This window comes from Corylus avellana, chromosome ca1 (genome assembly GCF_901000735.1).
Source record: "Corylus avellana chromosome ca1, CavTom2PMs-1.0".
Classification (NCBI taxonomy): Eukaryota; Viridiplantae; Streptophyta; class Magnoliopsida; order Fagales; family Betulaceae; genus Corylus; species Corylus avellana.
Window position 1 is genome coordinate 17780187 of NC_081541.1, and position 25715 is coordinate 17805901.

At 35.5% G+C, this 25715-nt stretch overlaps 1 protein-coding gene across 5 annotated transcripts; it reads left to right on the forward strand.

Moving 5' to 3' along the window:
* The first annotated feature begins 1215 nt into the window (after positions 1-1215).
* LOC132183375 (uncharacterized) lies at positions 1216-22741 on the forward strand. 5 transcript variants are annotated; one of them, XR_009440404.1, is made up of 13 exons: positions 1216-1445; positions 2108-2298; positions 2391-2451; positions 2654-2702; positions 4493-4547; positions 4628-4715; positions 7684-7802; positions 11050-11175; positions 12240-12327; positions 19679-19833; positions 20127-20230; positions 22021-22069; positions 22438-22741. XR_009440404.1 is itself a non-coding variant. In XM_059596812.1 (11 exons), the coding sequence occupies exons 1-11, from the start codon at positions 1286-1288 to the stop codon at positions 20184-20186; spliced, it is 1152 nt and encodes a 383-aa protein (XP_059452795.1). In that variant the 5' UTR covers positions 1216-1285; the 3' UTR covers positions 20187-20498. The 5 variants fall into 5 exon arrangements, 2 of the variants coding, with proteins under 2 accessions (XP_059452795.1, XP_059452807.1); XR_009440409.1 differs by having other exon boundaries at positions 22034-22069; XR_009440410.1 differs by lacking the exon at positions 11050-11175 and having other exon boundaries at positions 22438-22740.
* The last annotated feature ends 2974 nt before the right edge of the window (positions 22742-25715 follow it).

The window sequence follows — 25715 nt, forward strand, 5'->3', positions numbered from 1 at the left end:
CGTTCGGACTCGAGGTTGAACGTCCACCCAAAAGGTTTTAGGTAGAACTTCATTTTGTCCATGCGTCCTCCTATCCTCCCAAACCAATTTCGAAGGTTACCAAAAGGCTTTTTAAAACTTCCTATCTTAAAATGATACCTTCCTGCATACGAAAACATGTTCGATAAAGACAAACCCACCTCAAATCAAGATTAAAGCATAACCTAGCTAGAAACTCAAGCCAACACTACGCTAGCAAATAAAAACGACATAACGACTAGAGAGAAAAGTTAAGTGTAGAAGGTTATCTCTTAAAAGCAAGCCTTCAAGAACCTCCTCTCCTTCTTCACAAAACTCACAAGAACACACTCACAAAGGGTTTCTAGGAGCCTGGGGCGAGAATGGGTGTGAAAGGGTGATGGGTAGGGGGATATTTATAGGTGAGAAAAAGTAAGAGGGCACTACCAATTATTCTGAAAAGTAACGGATGTTCGGTACTATTTACACAGTGGTTAAAAGGCTGTAGCGTTCGTCCAGGTATTCCAGAGGTTTTCCCAAAAAGCAGCATACATTCGGTGGTCCCTCGTGTATGTCCTTGTACTTTTTGCAGGTGTACGTACAGTAGTCCCCTCTTGTACGTCTAGTCAGAAAGTCCAAAATTCTCAAAATTCACCTCCAGTCGTCCTTAGTGACCCAAAACCCAATTTAATCATCTAAATTACCTAAATTTAGTTAATTATTTGGGTCACTATTGTATTACATCACTATAGCAAAATAGACAAAGGGTAAGCAAGGAGGCTGTCCTAATAAGTGGTTTTGAATAGGAAAGAAAAGCATAGTGCAAGAGTTATGAAGAACAAGATGATCCTTACCTGCTAAGCTGGCCGGTTGCCCCTTTTATAATGGTGAGAGATTGTTTATTTTTATTTTTTTAAAACATAACTGTCTAGCCACGTGGCGCCATTCGGTTGGGAGATGACTTAACAATGCAAAATGCCTCTATCATCATTGTCCTTTAGTGGGCTGGTACAGTGACATGGCGGGGGTGGGAATTTCATGCTCTGTGTCTGTGGGTTCATATAAACTAATAATAATTCTAAGCCCTCTCCTCGAACGGGCCTGCTCGGGCCCGTGGGTCGCTTGAACTCTCAGTAAAGTGATCTTCCAGGCGGGAATTGGTGATTGGTTAAAAAAGCACCCTTTAATTAATTCTCCGATATTCTAATAAACCAAATATAATCTGTACGGAACAAGGAAACTCTACTTCTTATGTCCTCGCTCGACTGTGACGAGAAGAATCGGAAAAATGACTCCGGTTAACCGGAGGGACTTTATGGAAGAGCTGGTGAGATTCACGCTGGAATCTTATATAGACGAAACCTTAGAAATCGATTTAGGGCTCTCCAAGGCCTTCTGCTCCAACCTCCTCAAAGACGATCCCGCCGACCCCTACTTAGCCACTGCCGGTAATATCTGAAAATCATGACATCAATTTTTATGAGTTACTTTCCGTTTGATTCCCGAGAAAAGTGAAAGAAAAAAAATGAGGAATAAAGATTTTTGACTTGAATAATTCGAAAAATCTCAGCTTTTGGAAGTCGAGAAGAAGAAAACATCTGGTATTCAAACGTGTCTATTGCGTCTGTTTTGCTTTTCTTTATAGAATTCAAAATGTAAAAAGTTGGAGATTTAAAATTCCATTATTTTGATTTCCCGGGTTTGCTAAAATGGAGCATTAACGTTAATGCCCTTTTTCATCTGAAACGAGCTTATGGTAATTCATGTCAAGTTTAGTATAGTATTAGTTAAAAATCTCATTGGAAATCATTCTCCTTTTGTATAGTATTATGACTTTATATTCAGTTATCATATGGTCCATTATGTCGTCTGTGAGTGATGCATACGAAGTACCAAAAATCCTCTAAAATTTAACAAAAATATAATTGAAAGGTAAATTTAGACAATATGCATTCTAAGTCAAAGATGGCATCCTGATGAAGCATATGTGTTCCTTCATTGGTTTACATACTTTAAAAGAGTGGTACATTTTTTGTACTTTATTTATAATTTTAGGTGTCTGCCATATTGAATTGAAGGAAGATGTTAATTCTTCAAACGGATTCTGCAGATTCTTTTGAAGGAGTCCCTCCATACCCCTTATACAAGCGTCTGGCATCATCTTTATTAGAATCAATAGATTCCAAAGCCTTCTGTAAGCCACGCTGCAATTTGACATTGATCCCTGAGGGAAGTTCCTTGAAGCAGAAAGAAAATGAATGGCAGAAGCTGATTATGGACAAGGGATCCAAGATAGTGAATGTACGTTATAACTTATGGTATCATTCAATGCCATTTTGTCTTTGTGTATCAGAACTTCATTATAAATTTTAAAAGACGTCGTCTTTTATCAGATTATGGAGACTTCTGTCCACGAACTTCATGTTCAGGAGCCTTTCTTTTCGCAGCTAAAAGGTATCTATGTGTTTCTGCTATGAATCTCCATATTTATTGTCTGACCATTACAAAATTATATTTCCTTGTCATAACTATGAGAGTTAAGTATTTGTTTATCATAACTATGAAGCTGTGCACTTTTTATTTCTAGCATCTTTTGATGTATTATTGTCAATCCTGTTTGAAGAATATTATATATCGTAATTTGATGTTGTCTTAGATGGCCAGAAAACAATTGAAGGAAGATGTGCTGTTGGCGACTACAATAGGTATAACAATTCCAATTTTGCATAAAAATCAGATTAAATCAGTTGGTAGATGATTGTTTCTGACATTTTGGTTTGTTTGACATATAATTCCAAGTTCCTACTTTGAAATGAGGACAAGTATTGGTTACTCATTTTGTTTTATTGGTTTGTCACTGAAACTAAACCAATGGAAATCTCAAGAGCATCAGTTGGAGGCCCAAACTAAACCAAGGGAATTTGATGTAGTAAAAGATATGGTTGAAGCCATGTTGTACTTCTCAATCTAAGAATCTCCTCGAGTACTTTGACATTTCAATTTCTACTCAATTGGATTTGATCAAATTTTGCTTAGAATGTAACGTGTAACACATTCATGCTTAAGGTAGCATGGCCAGGTCACTTGAGGCAGTTTGTCTACCAAAAGTATACAGAGTATACCTATTTAGGTAATTGGCTTAGTTTGATGATCCAAAATTAGGTAAAAAAAATAGAGAAATGCTGCTCAACATTCTCAAGTGTCAGTTTCTTAACATTCTTGTCTATGTGGCACATTCACATCTACTTGTTTTTTTTAGAAAAAAAAAAAAGAAAAAAGAAAATGTAAAAGAATAAAGAAAATGCTTGGAAATGGACACTTGAGAATGCTGATTAGCATTTCTCAAAAAAAATAAAAAATAAAGGTCAGTGTGGATTCTGATAGATGGGTGCATATTGACTTTTGTGTTAACAGAAGTACCAAGTATGAATATATATCTCAGTGCAAAAAATACAAAAAAATAAAAATAACATTCATTGCAAAATAAGTTTCATAATGTTCCTTAATAACACCATTACCTTCCCTATGATGATCCTCATATGATATTGGATAAGTGATGCTATGATATATAATCATAAAAACTAGATATGCACTATATCATAGTCAAAAAAGGAATAGGAAAAAAAAAAACATAAAAACCTCAAGACTGAATGCTAAGTGGGGAATGATAGAGCAGGAGAGACCCATTCAGGAAAAAGCTTTTAAATAAGTGTGCTGTAGGTTTATATATGTAGGAATTGTCATCAAGGTAGTCATAAAAGAGGATTTGTCTCTTGTAGTTCTATAATAGTCTGTATTATAGAAGTATTTTGAGGTAGGTTTTTTTTAGCATTCTCTTTCGTGGCTGGAAACTGCTTTTACTTCAAGTTCATTTTTCTTTCTTTCTTATGCGTATTATTTTCACATACTTTGTTAATTTCTCTATGAGAATCATTTATTTATGCGTAATATATGTAGAGGTTCATGGTCTCTGTTGATGTTCAAATTAAAAAGTCAATATGTCTGCTAACAGAAGAGTTTATGGCTGCTGCACTACATGTAAGCCAGCTTTGGCACAGGCTTGAGCCTGTTTCGTGAACTTCATAGATGCTTCTCTTCCTGCTTGTATTGCAACCGGTCAAAATAAGATTTTTTTTTTTTTTTTTAATCTCTGTTTTTCTTTTCTGCTTGTGCTTCTCAAGCCCATGCTGCTTTGACATGGACTTGAGCCTAGTTTTTGAATTTCATGGACTGTCTTCTTCTCCTCCTCTTCGTATAATTGGCCAAAATAAATTTATTTTGATGTTTGTTAACAGTCAATCCTATTTGAAGTAAGGGCTTTTTATTAATTAATTAATTTTTTTTTTAATTTCTGTTTTAAATATTATGCTTCCAGTATATCAATCTTTCTAAAATTGAATGATTTAGTATTGTTTGATTGGGTTTCTATGCGTTTTGTCAATTTACTTCTCTGTTGTTCGTGATTTTCCTTACATTTTACATTTAATGCTTGCAGAATTGGTTCAGGATCTTTGATCCTTTTCAACAGATGTGTGGTGTTTGAAGTACAGGTGTCAATCCTGTTTTTGCGATTGATTCATTCTTCCTATATCCTTTTGGTTCTGCTTTGTGTTACTTTATAAATTTGCAGGATGTCCGCCGGTATGCTTCATTCTCAGATATGTTGGGAGCTGAGACTCTTGCAAAGGTTCTTCCTGGAGTTGAAACTATTGAAGAAGGTGACAACTTTTATTTTTTTATTTTTTATTTTTTATTTTTTATTTTTTTTTTGATAACGTAGGAGAAGGTGACAACTTTTATTTAATTGGGTTTCTCTTCCTGTTTGGTGATATAATATATACATTTAGACACAGAAATTGACTGCTCTGGTCAATGGCTAGAAAGACGCTCCATTTCACAACCTTATATGTACATTAGTGAAATTTGAGAAATCAAGTTTGTGCTTGAACTTTCTTTCTCAAATTTCACTTATCAAAAAAAAAAAAAAAATGTTTTGCTTGAAGTAAAAAATGTTCTGGTGACAATATTAAGAATCAAAACGTTTTTATGCATAATAATAGTAACAATAACAACAACAACAGCAATAAGAATAACAACAGGAACAGTAATAGTAATAAACAATAATGTTAGGGCTTTCTATGATTGGATGGCGGCTCCTAGTTCACACTCCTTTTTTGTTGGAGTTCTTTGATCTTTTGGATTTTAGATTCTACTTAGGGTTTTCGATTGTGTACATCCAGTGTACTAGGATTACGTACCTTATTGCACTATTAATGCATTTTATTAGTTATAAAAAGTATAACACTATTTGTAGACCTTATAAGAATAAACTGTTAAATCACTACTTATTCCAAGAGCTTTAACAAGTGGGAAATGGTAAGTTTAATCAATATTTTAACACTTCCCCTCAATAACTAGATTCTAAAATATGGAATATTTAATTGAAATAGTCAGTGAATTACGGAGACAAAGTTTGAACTTAGACGCCTACTTTGATATCATGTTAAATCGTAACTTATTCCAAAAACTTCAGTTGATAGGAAAAGATGAATTTAATTAATTGATTAATATCCTACTGTAAGCTAACTTATGAGCAAATTAATGACAATGAGAACACTTTAGGTGCTTTTCCTGAGTTTTTTTACCTTTACCAATACTTCAAGCTTGTCAGCCTGTGAATTAACATGAAAAGATAAATTTAATAATTTGATTAATATTTTACCGTAAGCTAACACATGAGAAAATTAAGGATAATGAGAACACTTTAGGTGCATCTTCAGAGTATTTTTTTTTTTACCTGGGCCAACACTTCAAGCTTGCCAGCCTATTAACTCTCCATGAATTCTAGAAAAATCGGTTTTAATACCAAGGGATGGGGTGTAGTAACTCTCCTTGGCCATAGAAAAGTACAACTGGGTTTTAAGAATACGCATGGTTTAAATGCCATATCATAAAAACTGAAAACGATGAAGTGAAGACAAGAGGAAGAAGGAGAAAAGGAAAGGAGAGAAACAATGTTCTCTTCTATGTACTTATCTGAAAAAATTATAAAGAAAGAAAAGGTACTCATCTATGTAGCTTTATCATAATACAAAAATTGCGGCTTTGGTGGAAAATACGGTGTAATCCTAGCACTTACCTAAAGTCTCACTCTCATAAACAGGAACTACTAATATCAAACATATTTTCTGGTCTGGGAAGCTGAGTAATGTTGATTTTGTTTGTTGCTGGAGTTAAGTGATCTTTGTAGTTGCTTGCTCCGAATAATTTAATTCAGAGGGTCTGTTGTGCAAATTTTATTAACTCGCAAGTGCACGAATCGTTTGCAATATAATGTTTTGCAAGTGCGAGGTCGAACGGACAGGGAATTGTGTTTTTAAATAACAAATTATAACTAAACTAATTAAATTCTAACCTAGTTCCAAAAAAAGTTTGAATTTTGAGTTTTGAAAATTAAAGGATAAACATAAATTAAATAAAATAAAACAAAAGACAAAGACTAAGATTTGAGAATCCACACTCACCGAATCATAACAACATACCACATGTTCATTAATCCGCAGTTTTCACAAATAAAATCATATGTATGCTTTATTATGCTTCTAAAAGTTAATCAAAACCATCCTTGTATCCATTCATTGCATAAATCACAAAAGGAATCCAATATCAATTAAATCATTAAATGTATCCGTAAATCACAAAAGATATCCAATTTTAATTGAAACACCAAATGTATCCGTATAACAAATCACAAGAGATATCCAATTTTTAGGCAAATAAAATCAAGCAATCAATTATGTGAAATTATTTCAAATCATCAAGTGTATCCTTGAATCACAAAAGATATCCAAGAATCATTCAACACAATTGAAAATAAGTAAAATAATTGAAATATAAAACCCAATAAAATTGGAAAAATAAAGACTTGCATAAAAGTAATGTTCTTCATCGGTGAAGCTTTATCCCCAACCTTAGTTGGGAATTTAGCTCCACATAAAAATAAAACCTAAACCTAAAGCTAAAGAAAAACTAAACTAAAGAGACCAGCTGTAGAATTTTGCTCTCTGGGATTGTGTGTTTTTTCTTGAATGCATAGAGGTCTATTTGTAGACTTAGGAGAGTCCTAGTAATCTTAGGAAAATTGGAGGTCTGTCTCTTAGTCCCAAAATAAGATTGAAAACTCAATTTAGTTTGGAAAAGGAGTCTTTGCCGCATTCTATTTGCTTGAGTGTGCTCGATCGCATTGCCAGTGCGATTGATCGCACTCGTGCATGCGTTGCTCTACTTTTGCGGTGCGGCTCCTGTGCGCTGGTGTAGCTGATGGGCGTGGATGCGCTCGAGCACAGCCCGCTTGGGATCGAGCGCACATGCGCTCAGCGCTAGATGGTGCACTTGATCCTACCTTCAGATGCTCTTTTTCCAGCTTCCATCTAAACTTAGCAATTTCCCTTTAAAGTTGCATTTTCTCTTCAACAACCTATAAACACTAAAAACACAAAACTAAACCAAAACATTAGATAACGACACAGCTAAAGGATTAACTAATGTAAATTAAGGGGTCCAAATATGCAATATTTGGCTCTCATCAGGGTCACCAAATAAAATTTATTTTAAGAATTTTATTCCTGAGTTTAAGGTAGTTTCTACTTGTACTTGTTTAGGAATAATAGGCATGCAGCTTTTCAGGTGTACAAATCTACAGGAAGTTTTACACAGAAGAAAAGGAAAGGTTAAGTGGTGTCCTTGCAATCTTTGTTTCAAAAGTGGATCTTCAGCCCTACATTTGTTTGGCAACCCTACTCTCTGTAAGTGCTTGCTTGCTGGTCTGTTATGATTTGTGTTAGTAAGAAAATAGAAGAAGACGTGAGTAGAGAAGGGCTATTTTCATACTCTTGAAGCCGTCAATCTATCTGTTCATTTCACATATATTGGAGAATTTGCTATAAAGATTAGGGAGAATATTATGAGAATGACAGCTGGCATGGGCAACTGGTTGTGACAGCTGGCATGGACAACTGGTTGTGACAGCTGGCATGGACAACTGGTTGTGACAGTTGACCTTCTAAAAGAGTACAAAATATTCTAGGCTAGCATTATAGCACTACTCCTCAAGCTAGAGCATATATGTCATATAAGTCCAGCTTGGAACAAATCGACTCTAATCAATTTCTACATAATGACTTTGTGACGATATCAACAAGTTGGTTCTTCGACTTTACAAATGGCATGGCTATGTCTCCACTCAATATCTTGTCTCAGACAAAATGACAATCTACTTTAATGCACTTAATCCTCTCATGAAACACAAGGTTAGAGGCAATTTGTAGAGTGGCTTGATTATCACAAAACAATGGAATAGGAATAGGTGCTCAGAAGCCTATCTCTTGAAGAAAGTGTTGTAACCAAGTCATCTCACTAGCCAAGGGCAGAGGGAGGGGGGGTCAAGCGGGGGCACAACCCCCCAAAATTTTCCTTACCCCCAATAGAAATTTCTCAAATACTCTGGTTGCCCACCCTCATCCACTTATCAAGGGGCTTCGACATTACACTGACAAAAACCTTTCCTAGACTAGTAGGAGTGGACGACCAGATTCATTTCAGTCTTACATTTCAAATTTTAAGTTTAAGAAATTTTTAGGTTAACGTGCAACATCTTAACTAGGAAGAAGACCAAAACGCTGCGTTCACACACTTAAAATTTAGTATGTTGACCCAACGCACCGTTTTACTAACAAAAGCTGAGTTGTCCTTGATGAAAGCGCTCATCTTTATTTCTTGTTGCATGTAGGCTGTGTAGCCTGTTCCTTGTTGTGAAAAGTGAGTTGTCCAAGTCACCAAAATGTGAGTTTCATATAAGGTTAACATGAGTAGGAAAAAAAATATATAGTAAAGTTTTTTTTTTTTTTTTTTTGACATATCCGCACAAGAGGGAGGAGAGGGATTCGAACTAGTGACCTCCGCTTCATTAGGTGTGGTCCCAGCCGATTAAGCAATCTCTTGGGGACAATAAGGTTTTAACCTGCCAAGGAAAACAAAAAAAGGTTTTTACTTTTAACACTGACTGACAAAAAAAGTGAAAAACTTGAGCTTCAAATTTCCAACACCAAAAAAAAAAAAAAAAAAAAAAAATTCAACTTCAATTGCCTCTAACCTTCTGTCTTGTGAACTTGTCAACTTCAACATCGATTTAAACTTTTTTTTTTTTTTTTAATTTTAAATAAAAATTAAGTTGCATTTTTATTTTTCATATTTGCTAGAGTTTGAAATAAGTTCAACAATATACTCCGGTCCATGACAATTTGCAAAAGGTTTTCGAGTTAGCAAAATTTCTTTTGAAAGGTGTTCAATGAAAAAACTGCCTAAAAAAGAGACTTTATAAATAAAAGCAAAAAACTCAATGGTTTTTTGACAATTTTCTCTTTCTTGGAAAGACTCCGGTATGTAATCAAAACTTTTACACTAATTTATTTTTAATTTGTATTAAAATAATAAAAATGTAAGCTTTTATACTTAAATTAATTATTTGTGAATATATATTGCTTTTGTTACATATTTTAATTGTATGAAATAGATAATCACGTTAGTTATATTTTTTTATTTTTTTATTTTTTTAAATCTTGACCCCTCTCAACTAAAATTCTGGCTCCACCATCGTCACTACCAATCTGAGCCATAGCTTTGTACTATACTTTTGCACTTGATTGTGCAACTACATTATGCTTTTTACTCTTCCCTGTTACAAGACTTCCTACCAAAAAGGTTCAATATCCCTTAGTGGACCTTCTAGTTGAAGGTGATCTTGCCCAGTCTACATCGGTGGAACCTTCTACCCTAATATGCCCTATTTTTTTCAAAACAATATGTCTTGTCCTTGTCTTGGGCCTCTCTTCAAGTATTTAACAATATGAATAGTGGCATCCCAATGTGAGAGTCTTGGAGCGTGTAAGAACTAACTCACCACACTCATTGCATACGAGATATCTGACCTTGTGATGGTGAGATAATTGAATTTTCCAACTAGTCAACGATATCTGCTAGGATTTGAGAGTAACCCTCCTTCATCTCTCGCATGATCATGATTCGGATCCATAGGAGTATCAACAGGTCGAGCACCCAACAATCCAATTTCCTTGAGAATGTCAAGTACATACTTCCTCTAATATAAGTTGATGCTTATCTTTGACCTTGCAACCTCAATTCCCAAGAAGTACGGAAGTTTACCAAAATCTTTTGTGTTAAAGCGCTATTGTAAACAGTGTTTTAGCCCAATGATTCTGCCATAATCACTTCCAGTAATCACAATGTCATTTACATAGACAACCAGTATGATATACCCAACAATTGTATGTAAGTGAAAGTCCGAGTGATTTGTCTGGCACTGATGAAGACCAAAATCCATTACTGCTTTAGAGAATTTTTCACATCATGCTCTTGGTAACTGATTGAACCATATAATGCCTTCTTCAATTTGTAGACACTACCCCAATACTCCCTTTGAGCAACAATTTCCACACTGCCCCCCTATACTCCCTCCGATCAAATGAAAAAAGCCACTCTCAAGGGAGGTCTACTTTGCCAAATACACCTCCAAGGAAAGGGAGTGCTATCATGGGGGACTAATACTCTATAAAACGATCTCACATCAAACAACCATTTTTAGAGGGGTTCCAATAAAGCTTGTCTACATTGTCCTGTCTCAATCTGATGGAATAGAACTAATCAAAAAATGCAAAAAGAAATCAAACTCCCAATCATGTGCTGTTCTAACAAAATTGACAGTCCGTTGAGGAGAGCCATTAGAGAATAGAAGGTGATCAGCCACAAAAGCATCTCTAAAGCAAGCAATGCTAAAAAACTCCAGAAATGCTTCCTTAAGGGGTTGATCCCCACACCACACATCATGCTAAAGACTAATCTTGGAGCCGTTACCTACCTCAAATTTATGTCCTAAGGATGTGTAATTTTAGTGCTTCTAATTATGATTGGTATATACCTTATGTCACATAAATTCACAATTTTATGTGGACCTCACCATTTTATAGTTTTATCCAGGAATTGAGTTATGGGGGCGTTCAAGGCCTTCTTGGTCTGACACATACCACAGGGACAATTCCAGATGCACTTCCCCCACCAAAATCAATTCTTTTATCATCATTTATGTTGCCATGTAAGCTAAATGTAAGATGGTGAATCTTAATTAATTGCTTACCCTTGTCTACTTGCAAAAGGCTTTCTAGAAGTTGGTTTCTGTATTTGACATTTTGGAACTGCTTGGTTCAACCTTTTAACATCTAAATTAATAAAGTCGAATAAAGAAAAGCTTAGATTTTTTTGTGAAAAAGCCACCTCTTTGAAGCTATGCTCTTATGCTACAAAAGAGGACTTATGTTATCCTTTAAGGATGGGAAAACATTCTACCTTGTCTGCACAATGCACATGGCACCTAAGCTGTGGAACTAGGACCAACGGCTTTATAGGTTTTATTTATTACTACTTGAGTCAAATAACCTATTTCATCTGATCGTGTACTAAGAAATGTTTGGGAAGAATACAAATTGGAAAATCATAAGGATTGGTGATTTAGTATTTTCAACTATGCCACCAACTGGTGGGACGTGGGAACCCTGAAATCTCTTGGGTGGGTGGGTGGGGGTAGGGTATTTAAATTGAGTTTTTCAAAATATTTTAGAAGTACAGCCACCAGAAGGAAAAAAAAAAAAAAAAAAAAAAAAAAAAGAAGAAAACTTTAACTTCACTGCTTCTGAGGGATGCTCAGGAAATAAAAAACTCAAAACAACTTATGTAATTGCTGAATCTGTAAACAATTGTACCGCAGATGCAAATTATCTTCAACCTTCGGTGCATCATTTACATTATATCAAACTACCAACAGTTCAGGAACAAATTTAACACCCATTCCTAAGCAATGTCAGCAGTGGAGATGTAGAAATTTAACAGAACTACATAGTAAGCAACACTAATCTACTGTACATCATTCTTTAAACATTGCCCTGGATTGCTTCAGTTATACTTGTCAAAACTATATTCATAATTTGCTTGTCAAGTGGTTGAGACCACTTCTATTTATTTTTATTTTTTATTTTTTATTTTTTTATTATTTTTTATTTTTTTCACTCCATAATTGTGTTTTCCTCTTTATTCTGAGAGGTTTTGCAGGCTAGTTTTATGAAACTTTTATGGCTTGATTGTAATTTTCCTCTGTTTGTGACTTGAGATTAAAGGTCGTAACCTTGACTCATGGAGCTAGGGCGTTGGCAAAGCATGCTAATAGGAGTAGCAGTAAATATTGGGGTACTTTGAAAGGAAGTGGTGAGGACCTGTTTGAATTTGGTGGATTAATTTCTTTTATTTTCTTTTTCTCACTGTGGTTTATTGGATGCACAAATTTGTAAAAAGAATTTCTGTATGCTATCAAATGTATATAACCATTCTGCTTTAAGGGATAGAGATTTTCTTACAGTTGTATTGCATTGACCAATTTCTCATGCATCTGTAGAGCATAAACTATCATTCTCCACGTGTCTTCCAAATACAAATTTTCTGTGAGACCTTTTGAAGCAAATTCTTCAGATTACTTATAATTAGTCTGTTCTTTGAAATTTTGTTCTGACTTAGTGTTTTGTTTTGTTCAAAGTTCTGCTTTACAGAATCTGCCTTAGAAAAAGATGATATGGTAGGATGAAAGGAATTGGGGAAGTTTGCCATAGATATTACATGAAAGCTAGATTTATTATGATGGAAAGGTAGCCCCAAATTAATGGACATTGGAGAATGTTCCACACCATCTTATCTTCATGAGTGGTATTACAATCAAATTTGTACAAGATATGTGACTGCATACTTGCCACACTGGGAAAAAAGGAAATGAAGAGATATAACAGATGAACTTGAGAAACTTCAAATAGTGCTTTCTCAAAATACTTTAGCAGTTTTGTGTGAATGTATTTGAGAAAAGGTTATTTGGCATTTTTCTTATGATACTAACTCTCCAAGTATTTTTATCATCTTGAGAATGTACACACACACGCACACATGTGTGTGTAGTTCATGTTACGCTTGGTATCACTTTTTGTAGGCTTACATTATTCAATAGTTTTTTAATTGAATAAAATTTTGATCTTCCCACCATTGAATAGCATATTCTCTCTATGCTTTAACATGCACACTGAATTTTATGCCGATCTGATGTTATTTAGTATATGATCTATAAACTCATATATAAAATATAACTATTTTATAAAATCATTAAATAAAATAACTTCAAATGCAAAAACCAAAATTTTGAATATTTTATAATGAGATAGTTGTTACTTTCTGATCATCTTGATAAATTACTCATCCAGTGAGAAGTTTTTTAAATGATGTAACATTGCCATTTGTTTTGGCTTGGCCATTGGGGAATTGAGGCTGGAATTGTGGTTCTCCATTGTAGAGTTTCATAATTTTGATATTGTTATAGCTGGACAACCAAATTTCTTTCTTATTTGCAAGATTACTGATAGGATTTTGAGAATCAAAAAACAAAGTCTGGTTTAAAGACATCATCTCACTTCTAGGATTTTGAGAGACAGCCATTACCGTCATTAGTGAACAACTACCAGCACCATCATATCTACTAAATGTTATCGTCAACAGCATCTCCTATACCATAGTAATGTCACCGCTGCCACCAACCTGTTAGTATTACTATCGCTAGGCCTCACCACTACTACAGCTTGTTACTGCTGCATATTTGCAGCTAAGAACTTCCACAATCAGCATGACCCTGGAAACTCATTGTCAGCATTCAGCATTATATTAGCAGTAGAATTTTTGTTTTGATAAGTAATGAGTATGTTTTATTAAATAGAAATTGACTCCCTGTAATGCACAGGAATTAAAATGCATACTTTAAATATTAAGAAATTAAAGAAATGCATAAAATACACATCAAGGATCACAATAATATAAAGTACGGAAGGATACGAGAGTGATAGGATGAAACATAATGAAAAATGTAGTAAAACACGGAGTTTAGGGCTTACTGCACAAAGCTCGATCAACCGAGAACCAATCTCAATCGACTGAGAAAAAGGACAAGTATCAAGCTCAAATTTTTGGCAAGAAAAATCAACTCTCGATCATCGACCAAGAAGATACCTTGATCGACTGAGCTCTGCCATTAACAATTGATTTGACCCTATTGGACTTAGCCTAAACTCGAATTGGCTCGCATTTAATGCTAGTCATGATGTCTTAGCTGATCGAGACCAAGCCTCGATCGACCGAACTCATGGCAAATCTCTCGATTTACTAAGCCATAATCTCAATCGACTGAGCACAGTCTACACCGACTTTAGAAGCCTATTTAAAGGCTGAAATGAAGACACCAAGGAACATTTAGGAGAGTGTAAGGGGTAGCAAAATTCTGTGATTTTAGCACAAAAATGAGATTCTTGCACGAGGAGGAAGGAGGTGCTGAAGAAGAAAAATTTTGGTAAGGTATAATTAGTCTCACTGTCGCTTTGTCCATAAACTAGTGATCGTAGTAGTGTCATTATAATCTCAAAATAATAATGATAATATAGTTATAATGTGATAAAGTTAAGGGCTTGCATGGTGTAGGGAAATGATGGCTAAATACATTGTTGTGTTGCCAAAATTTAGTTAGAATGAAAAAAATTGAAAATTGAGGTTTTTATAAAATCTAGGGTTTTGTTCAAAGATTAAATTTTGGAGATATTGGACAATTTTAAATGGTTTTGTAATAGTATATATGTAGTAGATCATGTTTAAGTACTAGTTAGAATGAAAAGTGATGAAAAAATAGTGTTTTGGAGTGTTTTTCAAAATTTGGAAATGTTGCTAGAACCCCTTGCACAACTGAGGACTATGGTCAATCGACCGAGCTCGTGGCCTAAACTTTTCAAGACGCTCGTTTGATGCCTGAGTGGATGCTCGATCGACCGATATATTAGATTATTTCATCATGATAATGAGCCATTTGAATTTTATTATATTCATGTGTGTCAACATATTGCACTGAAATTTACATGATTTAAATGAAAAGGAGATTTTGAAGGTTTTGAGAGAAAAAGGTTTGAAAGGAAAAGTAAAATTTTATAAGATGAAAATAGCTTATGAGAAAATGATTTGACACGACCTCAAGGCATTGAGTGGTAGGTGAAACACTTAACAACCCTGTGGTCAAGTGATACCCGAGGGCAAACCCAGGGGTAAATAGGAGTGATACACTTAACAACCCAATATTAGGAGGGGTAGTACAATTAGCAAACCCAAGGTTAAGTGGGGATGATACGCTTAACAAACCCAACTGGCCTGATATGCTTAACAAGTCAAGTAATGAATTAAGTAATTGCTTATATTCTATATACATGCCTATGAAATGATATGTATTGTAGCTTGTGGTGATTTAATTATTGCTTTCCATTATCATATGTCAACTGAGTTTCTCTACATTAATATAAGTATGAGATTATGGGAAAAAAAAAATGCCATGGAAGTTTATAGTTTGGATTCTATTATGAAAAGTCTTTCTCTAAGCTAAATGATTTCACTGTCTCCACTACGACACTTTCATACATAGGTTTTATGAAAAACTATGCATCTACCTTAAACACGTTATGATCTTGAAAACCAACTTTCAAAAAGAAGTAGAAATTTTAAGGTAAAAGGAGCTCACGTCACACAATTGGTTAGTTTTTACTTGGTGAGCCGTGGACTTACTTTTCTTTTCTACTAGTAAAATTATGAATTCTATAGATATTATTGAGGAGGTCGAGGAGGGTCCCTAAGCAAGCCTAGTTTACTACTCCTGAGGTCTATAGGAGGCCTCAGCTTTTGAGATGCATTGACTTTTGTTGGTATCAGCCTTGGTTATGAATGTCGTTTGTGGCATCTTAAGAGTTTGTACAAAAACAATACTAGTATAGGTTTATGCAATGACTTTCATTTATATATAAGATGTCAATTTAGTTTGCTCTGGTAAATGCTTAATGCTTTAATTATATAAGCGAGTTCGTGGTTTCAAAAAGAGTAGACAAAAAAAAAAAAGATACATACTATTTCCACTACATGAATCAAAGAAAAGTAGCCACATGGAATAAGTGTTTATTCCGTGTCTTGGCTTTAATATTTAAGCCGGGGCGTTACATTCCCCCTCAAAAGAAAAATTCTTATCTATCAGTTCACCGTGATATTATCAACATAACACTTACTGACCACTCTCCACTTTCCCCTCTCATGGCCTATCTCTTCTTATTTTTTATTTTCACTAGGATTGATGATTTATCTACTATTGCTCCCTATTTCTCCCATGGCTATCCTTTCCCTTTAAAAAAACAAAGTGGGAAGGAAATCATTTGTTGTGAAGTAACAATCTCCATTACCACTATCTGTCTATCTAAGCCATATAATCACTGACCGATTCTATCACTTATCATACCTATCCTTCATCAACATGAATAAACCTCGCAACCTTTAACTTAGTCATCGAAATTCTCTATTCCTAATCACCCTTCAAAATTAATTATAGTAATCAACCCAAAACAATCTAAGTTCAAAATTTTCTTTTGGATAATGAGAAGAAACTCCGTATGCACAACTAATTACAAAATTATACTATGCTAACGCTTAGGTAAATCCTGAGCACTTGAGCTCTTCCATACCCAAGTACTAGGTCAATCAAAAGATTGAAATCTTTGGCTAACAATGTAGAGAGCATACCCATTGACTAGTTGACACAATACTAGGAGACGTTACATATGAGATTCACTTCTTATAATAGGTAATCTAGGACGGTTCCAAACCTCTGAACCAAACACAACCCATGTGAAGAGTTCTGGTGTTGTCTGTTGGTCTATAATTTATGGTTACATTATTTTGATTATGTAAGAACATCTTTATGTAGCAAGTTGCAACTAGTAGGTATCAATCTATATCTTGGCGTGACTAATATATTTAGGATGGCTATAATTGATCTCCAATCATGGCTAGGGATGGTTGCAAGTAACACGGAGAAGAGATCTGGTGTATAATAGGATCTTGTGTAGATTTGATTGTATTTTAAGGATGCCTATGTTTTTCTTATGTTGGAGTGGCTGGAGGGTGATCTGGTGATTTTAGGGTTTTGTGGTTAAGGGAGGGTGACAAGTGCACAAACTGTTTTCACAAAATGACCAACTCCAACAAAAGTAAGAACTCCATTGACTCCTTGTTGTTTCTACCAACTGGCTGGAGATCAATGATCACAATGTCCAATTTTATAAAAAGTTGTACACCGAGCAGCTCAAGTGGAGGCAATTGTTGGATGGCCTTTCTTTTGACTCTATTGGTAAGGTTGAGGCTAATTAGTTGGAGAGAGATTTTGAGGAAGGGAAGGTGTAGGAGGTAGTGAAAGTTATGAATGGTGAAAAGGAGTCGAGCCTTGACGGTACTACATGACATTCTTCCAAACTTGCTAGGTTGTTTTAAAAGAAGACTTCATTAAGGTCTTTTGTGACTTACATGCTAGAGGTAAGTTTCAAAGGAGCCTAAATGCTACATTTATTGTGCTCATTCCAAAAAAGGGTTGTTGATCCCAAGGATTTTCGTCCGATTAGTCTAGTGAGTGGCATTTACAAAGTTATTGCCAAGATTCTAGCAAATAGGCTAAAGATGGTGTTGGAGAATTTATTTCAAAGTTGCAGAATGCTTTCATGTGAGGTAGGCAGATCCTAGATCTTGTTCTTGTTGCCAACAAATACCTTGATAGTATAATAATGGAGAGCTGGGTGTTTTTTGCAAAATCGACTTAGAAAAAGCTTTTGGTCATGTTAATTGAGATTTTTTTATGTACATGTTGAGGAGGTGCGGTTTTGGGGAGAAATGGGGCTCATGATATTTCCTTGGTGCATTTCTCAATTTTGGTGAATGGCACTCCCATATTCGCTCCCATGGCTTGAGACTTGGGGACCCTTTGTCTTCTCTACTGTTTGTCATTGTGATGAAGGCTTTGGATAGGATGATTTCTACTGCAGTGACTGGGGGTTTGTTGTCTGGCTTCTCTGTGGGGACTTGGACTGTTTGTTTGCTGATAATACTTTGTTTTCTATAGGGTAGATTCAAACCAACAATGTCTTTTGCGGTGCTTGTTCTTATGTTTTGAAGCTGTGCGGGCTTGAAGATTAATTTGGCTAAATTAGAATTGGTTCAAGTGGGCATGTGGGTAATGTTGATAATGTGGTTGGGTTGGCTAGCGTTTTAGGATGTGGGGTTTATTCTTTTCCTTTGAAGTATCTTAGTCTTCTGTTGGGGGCCTCCTATAAGGCCGAGCCTATTTGGGACAGTGTTATTGAAAATATAGTGTTGATTGGCTAGTTGACAAATGATGTATTTGTTTAAAGGTGGTAGGGTTACCCTTATTGAGAGCACACTTTCCGATTAGTCTACGTATTTCATGCCTCTTTTCCCTCTCCCTACAGGTGTTGCAAACCATATTGAGAAGCTTCTACGAAAGCATTCTTGACGGCCATATTGTAGTGACTCACTTGGAGCTCTCTAGGGGTTCCAATTAATAGAAAATAAGCTTCACTAAAGCAGCTCATGATTGGGAGGTGGATATCTTTGCTTCGTTCTTCAGGATTTAGTTAGAGTGAGATAGGAAGGTGAAGACAAACTTTGGTCGGCCCCATCCAAATGAGGGTTGTTCGATGTTAGATCCTTCTACAATGTCTTGGTTTGTAATGATGGCTTTCTTTTTCCTTGAAATAGTGCTTGGTAGACTAAGGTTCCTTTGAGGGTGACCTTTTTTGTTTGGTCAGTGGGCCTATCTTAGGAAGTGGTATGTCATTGTGGTCGATAGGTGTTGTATGTGTAAAAGGAATTGCGAGTTTGTGGACCATCTTCTTTTCCATTGTGAGTTTGCTTGTGCCTTATGGAATATTTTTTTTTCAAGCGCTTTGGGCCTGTCTTGGGTTAGGCCTAGACGAGTAATTGGCCTATATACTTGTTGGTGGATCGCCAGCATCACTCAGAGTGCTGCTGTATGGAAGATGATGCTTTCATGCCTTTGTGGTGTCGATGGAGGGAAAGAAATGACAGAAGTTTTGAGGACATTGGGGGAGCTAAAGTCTTTTTTCTTCAATACTCTATATCTTTGGACAGTTGCATTTATTCTTGCTTTGGTGCTTAGTTATCATGATTTTCTTTTTTTACTCTTTTTTTTTTTTTTTTTCCTTTTTTCTTTCCTTCTAGTTAGGTGGTTTTTTTCTTGTATACTTCCTTTGTACTTGGGGATACCCTACGCTTTTAATGATACTCGATTACTTAAATAAAAATATAAAAAATAAAAAATTTGAGTCCTGTGTGTAGATTAGAAGATACATGTGTCTTCCTTGGATATTGCTACAAGTTGCAAAGGAAAAGCATAAATCGTTCAATAAATTATACCTTATTTTCGTAGCTATATATTTGTTATTCCATCTTGCAACACTGTGCACGTTATTTGAATATTCAAGATTGACAGTTTTATGCATTACAGGTCATTGTAGTTCCAGGATTCTTTTAAATGAGTACATTGAAATACAATATACATATCATGTGTCTCATATATAACATTTCTATTATATTTATAATTTCTTGATGGCCATTGTTTTCCTCCTATTCATTGTGCTCTTTCCAGATTCTGATAAAAATAAGCTTGCAATGGATGTCGTCTGTCACTTAATAGCACATTGTGACTGGTTGAATGTACATGTTGTCCCACCACATGGTGTTGTCTTTGAAATAAGGGTTGCTGATGGATATGGTGCACGCTGGTCTAAAGATGGAAGCAAGGTACTAATGTAATGTTATCTGCATACACTACTTTGGGTTTTAATTGTTTGTCTTGGGCCTATAAAAAAGCTGTCGCATGTGCAGGTGTGTATGTGTTTTTGATGTTCTCCTTGGGTTTTATCGTAGACAATATAAGCACCCTTGACACAAACACTTGGGATGTTGATCATAAATTTTTCTTGGCACCTTTTTTGTAATTTGGAGAAAAGATGTCAACAAGTGGAGCTTAATCATATGATTTGATTTTTCCTAAAACAATTTGAGTAAAGCTATGCTTCCTTCTGTTATTTCAGTTTATTGGATTTCTGGAGCCATACATGGAAGACGGCCACTCAAAGGGATGGAGGAACTAATTTTGTTTTGGAAGTGTATTCTTTAGCTTACTTGGTTTGGATAGGTATGTCAAACATTTGTATTCCTCACTCTGTCTTTCCCATGACAGATCTTGTTGTGGTTGTACGCAAATATGACCTCTTATCTTTCCACACTAAACTTGTGCTCCTGTCGGCTTCCATTGTTATGGACAGGATGAAATTGACTGTGTTTGATAGTTATATTTGGATCTCATGTCATGTATTTGCATTACGTTGTAAGAATCCTTGATGCAATCTCTCTTGTACCAATCATGGTGTCAGCTGTAGAAATCCAACAACTAATTTCCTCTCTCTGACCTTTTTAATGTCTGATTGTGGATGCTTTCATTGATCCTTATTCCATATCATCCACTGTTGTTTAGCATGTCACATATCCATCTTTCTTGGTCATTTTCATTCGTTTTCTTTTTCTCTTTTGAAGGCCACATCGTCTTTCTTTGTCTCCTTCTTTGATTGGTAAATACCACTCAGGTACCTCTCTGGGATTGAACCCGTGACCTCACCCTCCACCTTATGTTTATGGGGACAGAAGATGTCATTTGGTTCTAATATTGATGGCTTTTTCTGCTTAATTATTACCAACATGTTTCATGGAGATGTGATAACTTAATTTTTACTTTATTAAAGAAAAAGGAAGTGATTGATTAGAATATCCCTCAATTGTTTTCATATCATACAGAATTTAGCCTTCAGTCTGAATGAATTGCATGTCCCCTTATACCTACCACTAAACACATGTCTACTTGCTATGTAGTTCAAATTTCATTGTCAACAATCTCCCGAATTGTTTTCATGTAGTTAAAATACAAAGTACAAACCACAGGGAGTTCATTAAGTAACCCTTCTTAGTATGCATCTGAAACCAATTTGCTATTGAGCCTTCTATTGTATCCATGGCCACTAGACTTAATCACATTTTTGGTACATATTTACAGCTAACACATCCTGAAAACATCATCACTACAAGCAGTACTGATATGCAGTCAGTTTTTTTACCCCATCTCCATTGCTACCAACATCTTTCACATCATGCCTCTTCATATGCATTTGATTTGTTACACCTCTTGCAACTCACCACCAGTGCCTCTATCAAATTACAGCTGTCACCACCTCGTCAATATCGTTTGTCACCATCACTAGCACCGCCGCCGACAACTACTTTAGTTGTCCGTGCAAGGTTTGAAATTTGGTTGTCTAAGCTACTTTTGATTTGGTCATATTAATCCTGTGGTGGCAAGATTCATTCAAGTTCCATCAAAATCAAAATACCAAATCACCTGTCCAAGTAGCTGAATATTTACTGAATTATACATAAATAATTTCTTGATTTTTCTTATTGAGACTAACCCAGGTACCAAGGCAAGCCTTCCTTATTCTGAATACCCATTTCTCCTCATCTTGGTCGCAAAATTGATTGGAACGCACACACACACACCATTTCTGTGGCATCATATGTTGGCTGTAGAGAAAGTAAGTCATGGTGATATGAGTCGATTCTGTGGTGATTGAGCGTGGGTGGTAATTGTCATAGTGACAGGATGACAGTAGTGGTGGTGGTGGTGGCACAATGGTGGGAAGTGGGGACTACCAACTAGCAGTGTTGTATGATAGGTTGCAGTGGTGGTGACAATGGTGGCAATTTGGTCCTTTTGTAAAGTTAGAGCCATTATCAGAAAAGCATAATAAAGTAAAAGATTGTGATCAAAGCAAGATATTAAAAGTTGTGTTTGGTCAAACTTCTGGAAAATGGGAAGTTACTTTTAACTGATTATTTGATTACTTTTGAAATGTGTTAGTAACTTTGCTACTTTAGATCTTTGTTACAGGGACTTGGGTGTGACCACATGATGATGGTGGTGGTGGTAAGGATCTCTCTTTTCCAAAGATTTTCCTTTCCCCTCCTACCCACATCATATTCCATGTCATTCATCATGGTCTGCTTGGATGAACTAAAAGGATTTGGTAATATTTGAATTTAGGCTTACAAAATATTTTACAAAAACAACTCTTACAAAGTTATGTGGCACAATGTGATTGAATTTCTCAAAATTTGGATTCATCTCCTTCTCATGTTGTGCCACATCACTTTATAGGTTTTTTTTTTTTTTTTTTTGTAAAATGTTTTGTAAGCTTAGTATTTCTCATTTGAAAAACCATCCCAAAAGCATATTTTTGTAGGCCACTCCATTATTAGAGCCATTATATATATATATGTGTTTTCTGGTAACAGGATGGTGTCAACAAGTGGATTTTCCCGGCTTCTGTGGCTTGCATTGGAACAACATATGCGTGAGCCATCAAAATCAGTATATGCTAGAATGAATATTTAGGATGTGTTTTTTTTTTTTTTTTTTTTAATTTATAATTATCATTTTGTATCCAAATGATTTTTCTTCATTTATTTATTTAAGATTCTTGGATGCATATAGGATACATTAGCTACAGACACCGGTGTGTTTTCTCTCCACTTGTATTTTCATAGACAGAATCACTTCGACAACCTCATGATTTGGCATAATTTCAATTTGAGAATCCGTCATTTTTTGCTTGTCTAGCATGAAACACGGTGTCACTTCTTCTTTAGTCTTGTTTCCTGACCATCTCAATTGGATCCTCTTTATGATTCTACTTCCTTTGCAGCCCCTTTGGGACGTAGTGTTATCAGTCATGACACTTGTATTCATTTTTTGGCTAACCAACTGAGGGGTTTTTTTTTTTTTTTTTTTTCTCTCCCTCTATAGTCCATCTATTTTTATGCTAACCCATGTTTCCCGTTTTGAATACTTTATTTATTTTTGGTTACATACTCGCTAATCAAATTATAAGTCAGCTTTTAGAAGTTGCTTTGTAGGAAATTGCTATCTTATGAAAAATGGTATGGTACCTACCCATCTAAGAAATTGTTTTATGACATAACCCAGGTCGTACATCTCTTTTACTTTCCCCATCCCTTTTTCTTTTTTTTTTTGAAAAAAATTTGGGTAGGCAGGTGAGGGATACCAAGTATAGTTATTTTACCTAGGCGTAATTATAGCACTTGCCCACTGAAAGCCTCACAAGAGTGTCCTAAATAGTGAAAACTGCAGACACTTTTTCAAACATAATTGAGTCATAATCTCACTCAGTTTTATCGGGGCATTAGTAGCTATGTTTGGCAAGAGTCAGGCCCGGCACTGTAGCTGGAACGGCACTGTTCCAGCTACAGTGCCAACTGACACGTGGTAGCAGAAATTAATTTTTTTATCTTTTTTTTTTTTTTTTTAATATTTTGAATTTTTTTTTTTTTTTTAAAAAAAGGAGGAAACGGCAGAATTGAGTTCAAGCCAAAATAGGTGACGGACCACCCATTTAACCAAAGAGTTAATACAGTAGATCTGAGAATAGTCCCGAACCACCGAAAGGTAATACCAGAGATACAAATTACCCTTATTAAAAGATAAAAAAATTAATTTCTGCTGCCACGTGTCAGTTGGCACTGTAGCTGGAACAGTGCCGTTCCAGCTGCAGTGCCGAGCCTGGCTCTTGCCAAACATAGCTAGTGGGACTCAAGACGGTTAATTATAATAAGATTAATGATTTTTATTTCAAAAGTTGAACTTTATCTTTTTCATCTCGCCTGCTTTTGAAATCACATGACAGGATTTTGTTTTGCTATGAAGATAATGCTAGATCCACATTTGTATGCAGATAGATCGTGTGTTTTTTTGTTTTTTTTTCCTTCTAATTTGAGAGATAGTGTTGTTGATGGCTACCTGGATACAGTAAACGTGAATGGTTGTTATCTGTGGATTTTATGGCCTTTTAATAGGCTTAGCAAAACAGGTACCTGATACGACCCAATTACGACCCGCGAGAACCCGTTACACGATTAACCTATACACAAATACGACCCGTTTAGCTAAAACGGGTTAGTTGGGTTCGACATGATTATAATACGAAAAATAGCCGAGTAACCCAACACGACCCGTTTAATCTGTTTAGAATAACCGGGTCATATTGGGTAGACACGACCCGTGCTCTTAAAAGGTAACCCGACCCATTAAAAAAACCCTAAACCCTGAAATTAAAAAAAATATATAATAATAATACATTAATACCAATGCAATTGTTAATAAAAACATTCACAAAATTAGCAATTTTTAAAATTTAATTTTCAGATTGTTATTATTTTATTTCAATAAGTATTTTGTGCACCATCCAAATTATTTCCAACAACTTAAACTACACAACTTATTCGCATCAAACCACCAATTTAATTTGAAGGAATTAGACCCAATAATCACAAATGCCAATCACATAGAAAGTAGCTCTTAAGCTGGCTTTGATACCACTTTAGAGGACTCAATTGAGTTATCTTAAGCTGGGAATTTGGACTCAATTGAGTTATATTAACCAATTACTCTTATAATATGTTTCCACATAAAACTTAATTAATTTTCATTCACATGCTTATACTCTACAATTTGGATCATTAATTTTGTTAGCTATCAAGAAATTCCCTGGAGATCTCTTATATCTCGCCACTCTTTATCTGCATAGGTACAATGGTAATAAGAGGAGAGACAAAAATAATTACAAACCATGAAAGACACAAAAATAATTCGTGACTTTTCGGGTTTAGGATTTTTTTTTCTCTTTTTTTTTTTTTTTTAAACAGGTATGGCGGGTACCCGCAAGACACAAATAGTAATCGGGTCTAGCAAGTATCTGCCAGACACGAACAGTAACCGAATCTGACGAGTACCCGCCAAACTAGAACAGTAACCAAGTCTAGCAGGTATCTGCCAGACACGAACAGTAACCAGATCTGGCGGGTACCCACCAAACTAGAACAGTAACCAGGTCTAGCGGGTCGACCCACCAGACCTGCCGGGTAGACCCGTCAAACAAGAAATTAACCGGGTCTTAATCGGGATTAAGACCCGAACTCGATAAGGGCAAACCCAATACGTGTTTTTTCGTGTCGTGTTCGCTGGTCATGTCAGAATTGTCAACCTTACCTTTTAATTCATTTAAAGCTTTTCTTCTGGAACATTTGGATAGAAGATTATTTTGAGATGAAGGTACCCGATTAAGACCAGAACCCGATAAGGGTAAACCCAATACATGTTTTTTCGTGTCGTGTCAAAATTGTCAACTCTACCTTTTAATTCATTTAAAGCTTTTCTTCTGGAACATTTGGATAGAAGATTATTTTGAGAGGAAGATTCGTCTCCCAAGCCTTTGATGGCTGTGTGTGTCATAAGCAATTTCCTTTTCCTTAAAAAAATTGTCAATACTTAATAAAATAAAAACTAAAATTGCCAATTCACCAGGTGATGAGTCGTATCAGCTAGCATTCACAAAACCATGCATGTTGTTCAGATCTTTGCTATCTTCAAGGTTCTGAGGATTCAGTAATTTGTCATCTGAAAAGTTAACAGCTTTTTCTTACATCGTTTTCCCCCCACTCTTTTCTGTTTACCCAATTAGAATTTCTGCTAATCGATTAATGTTTATTGTCTAGAA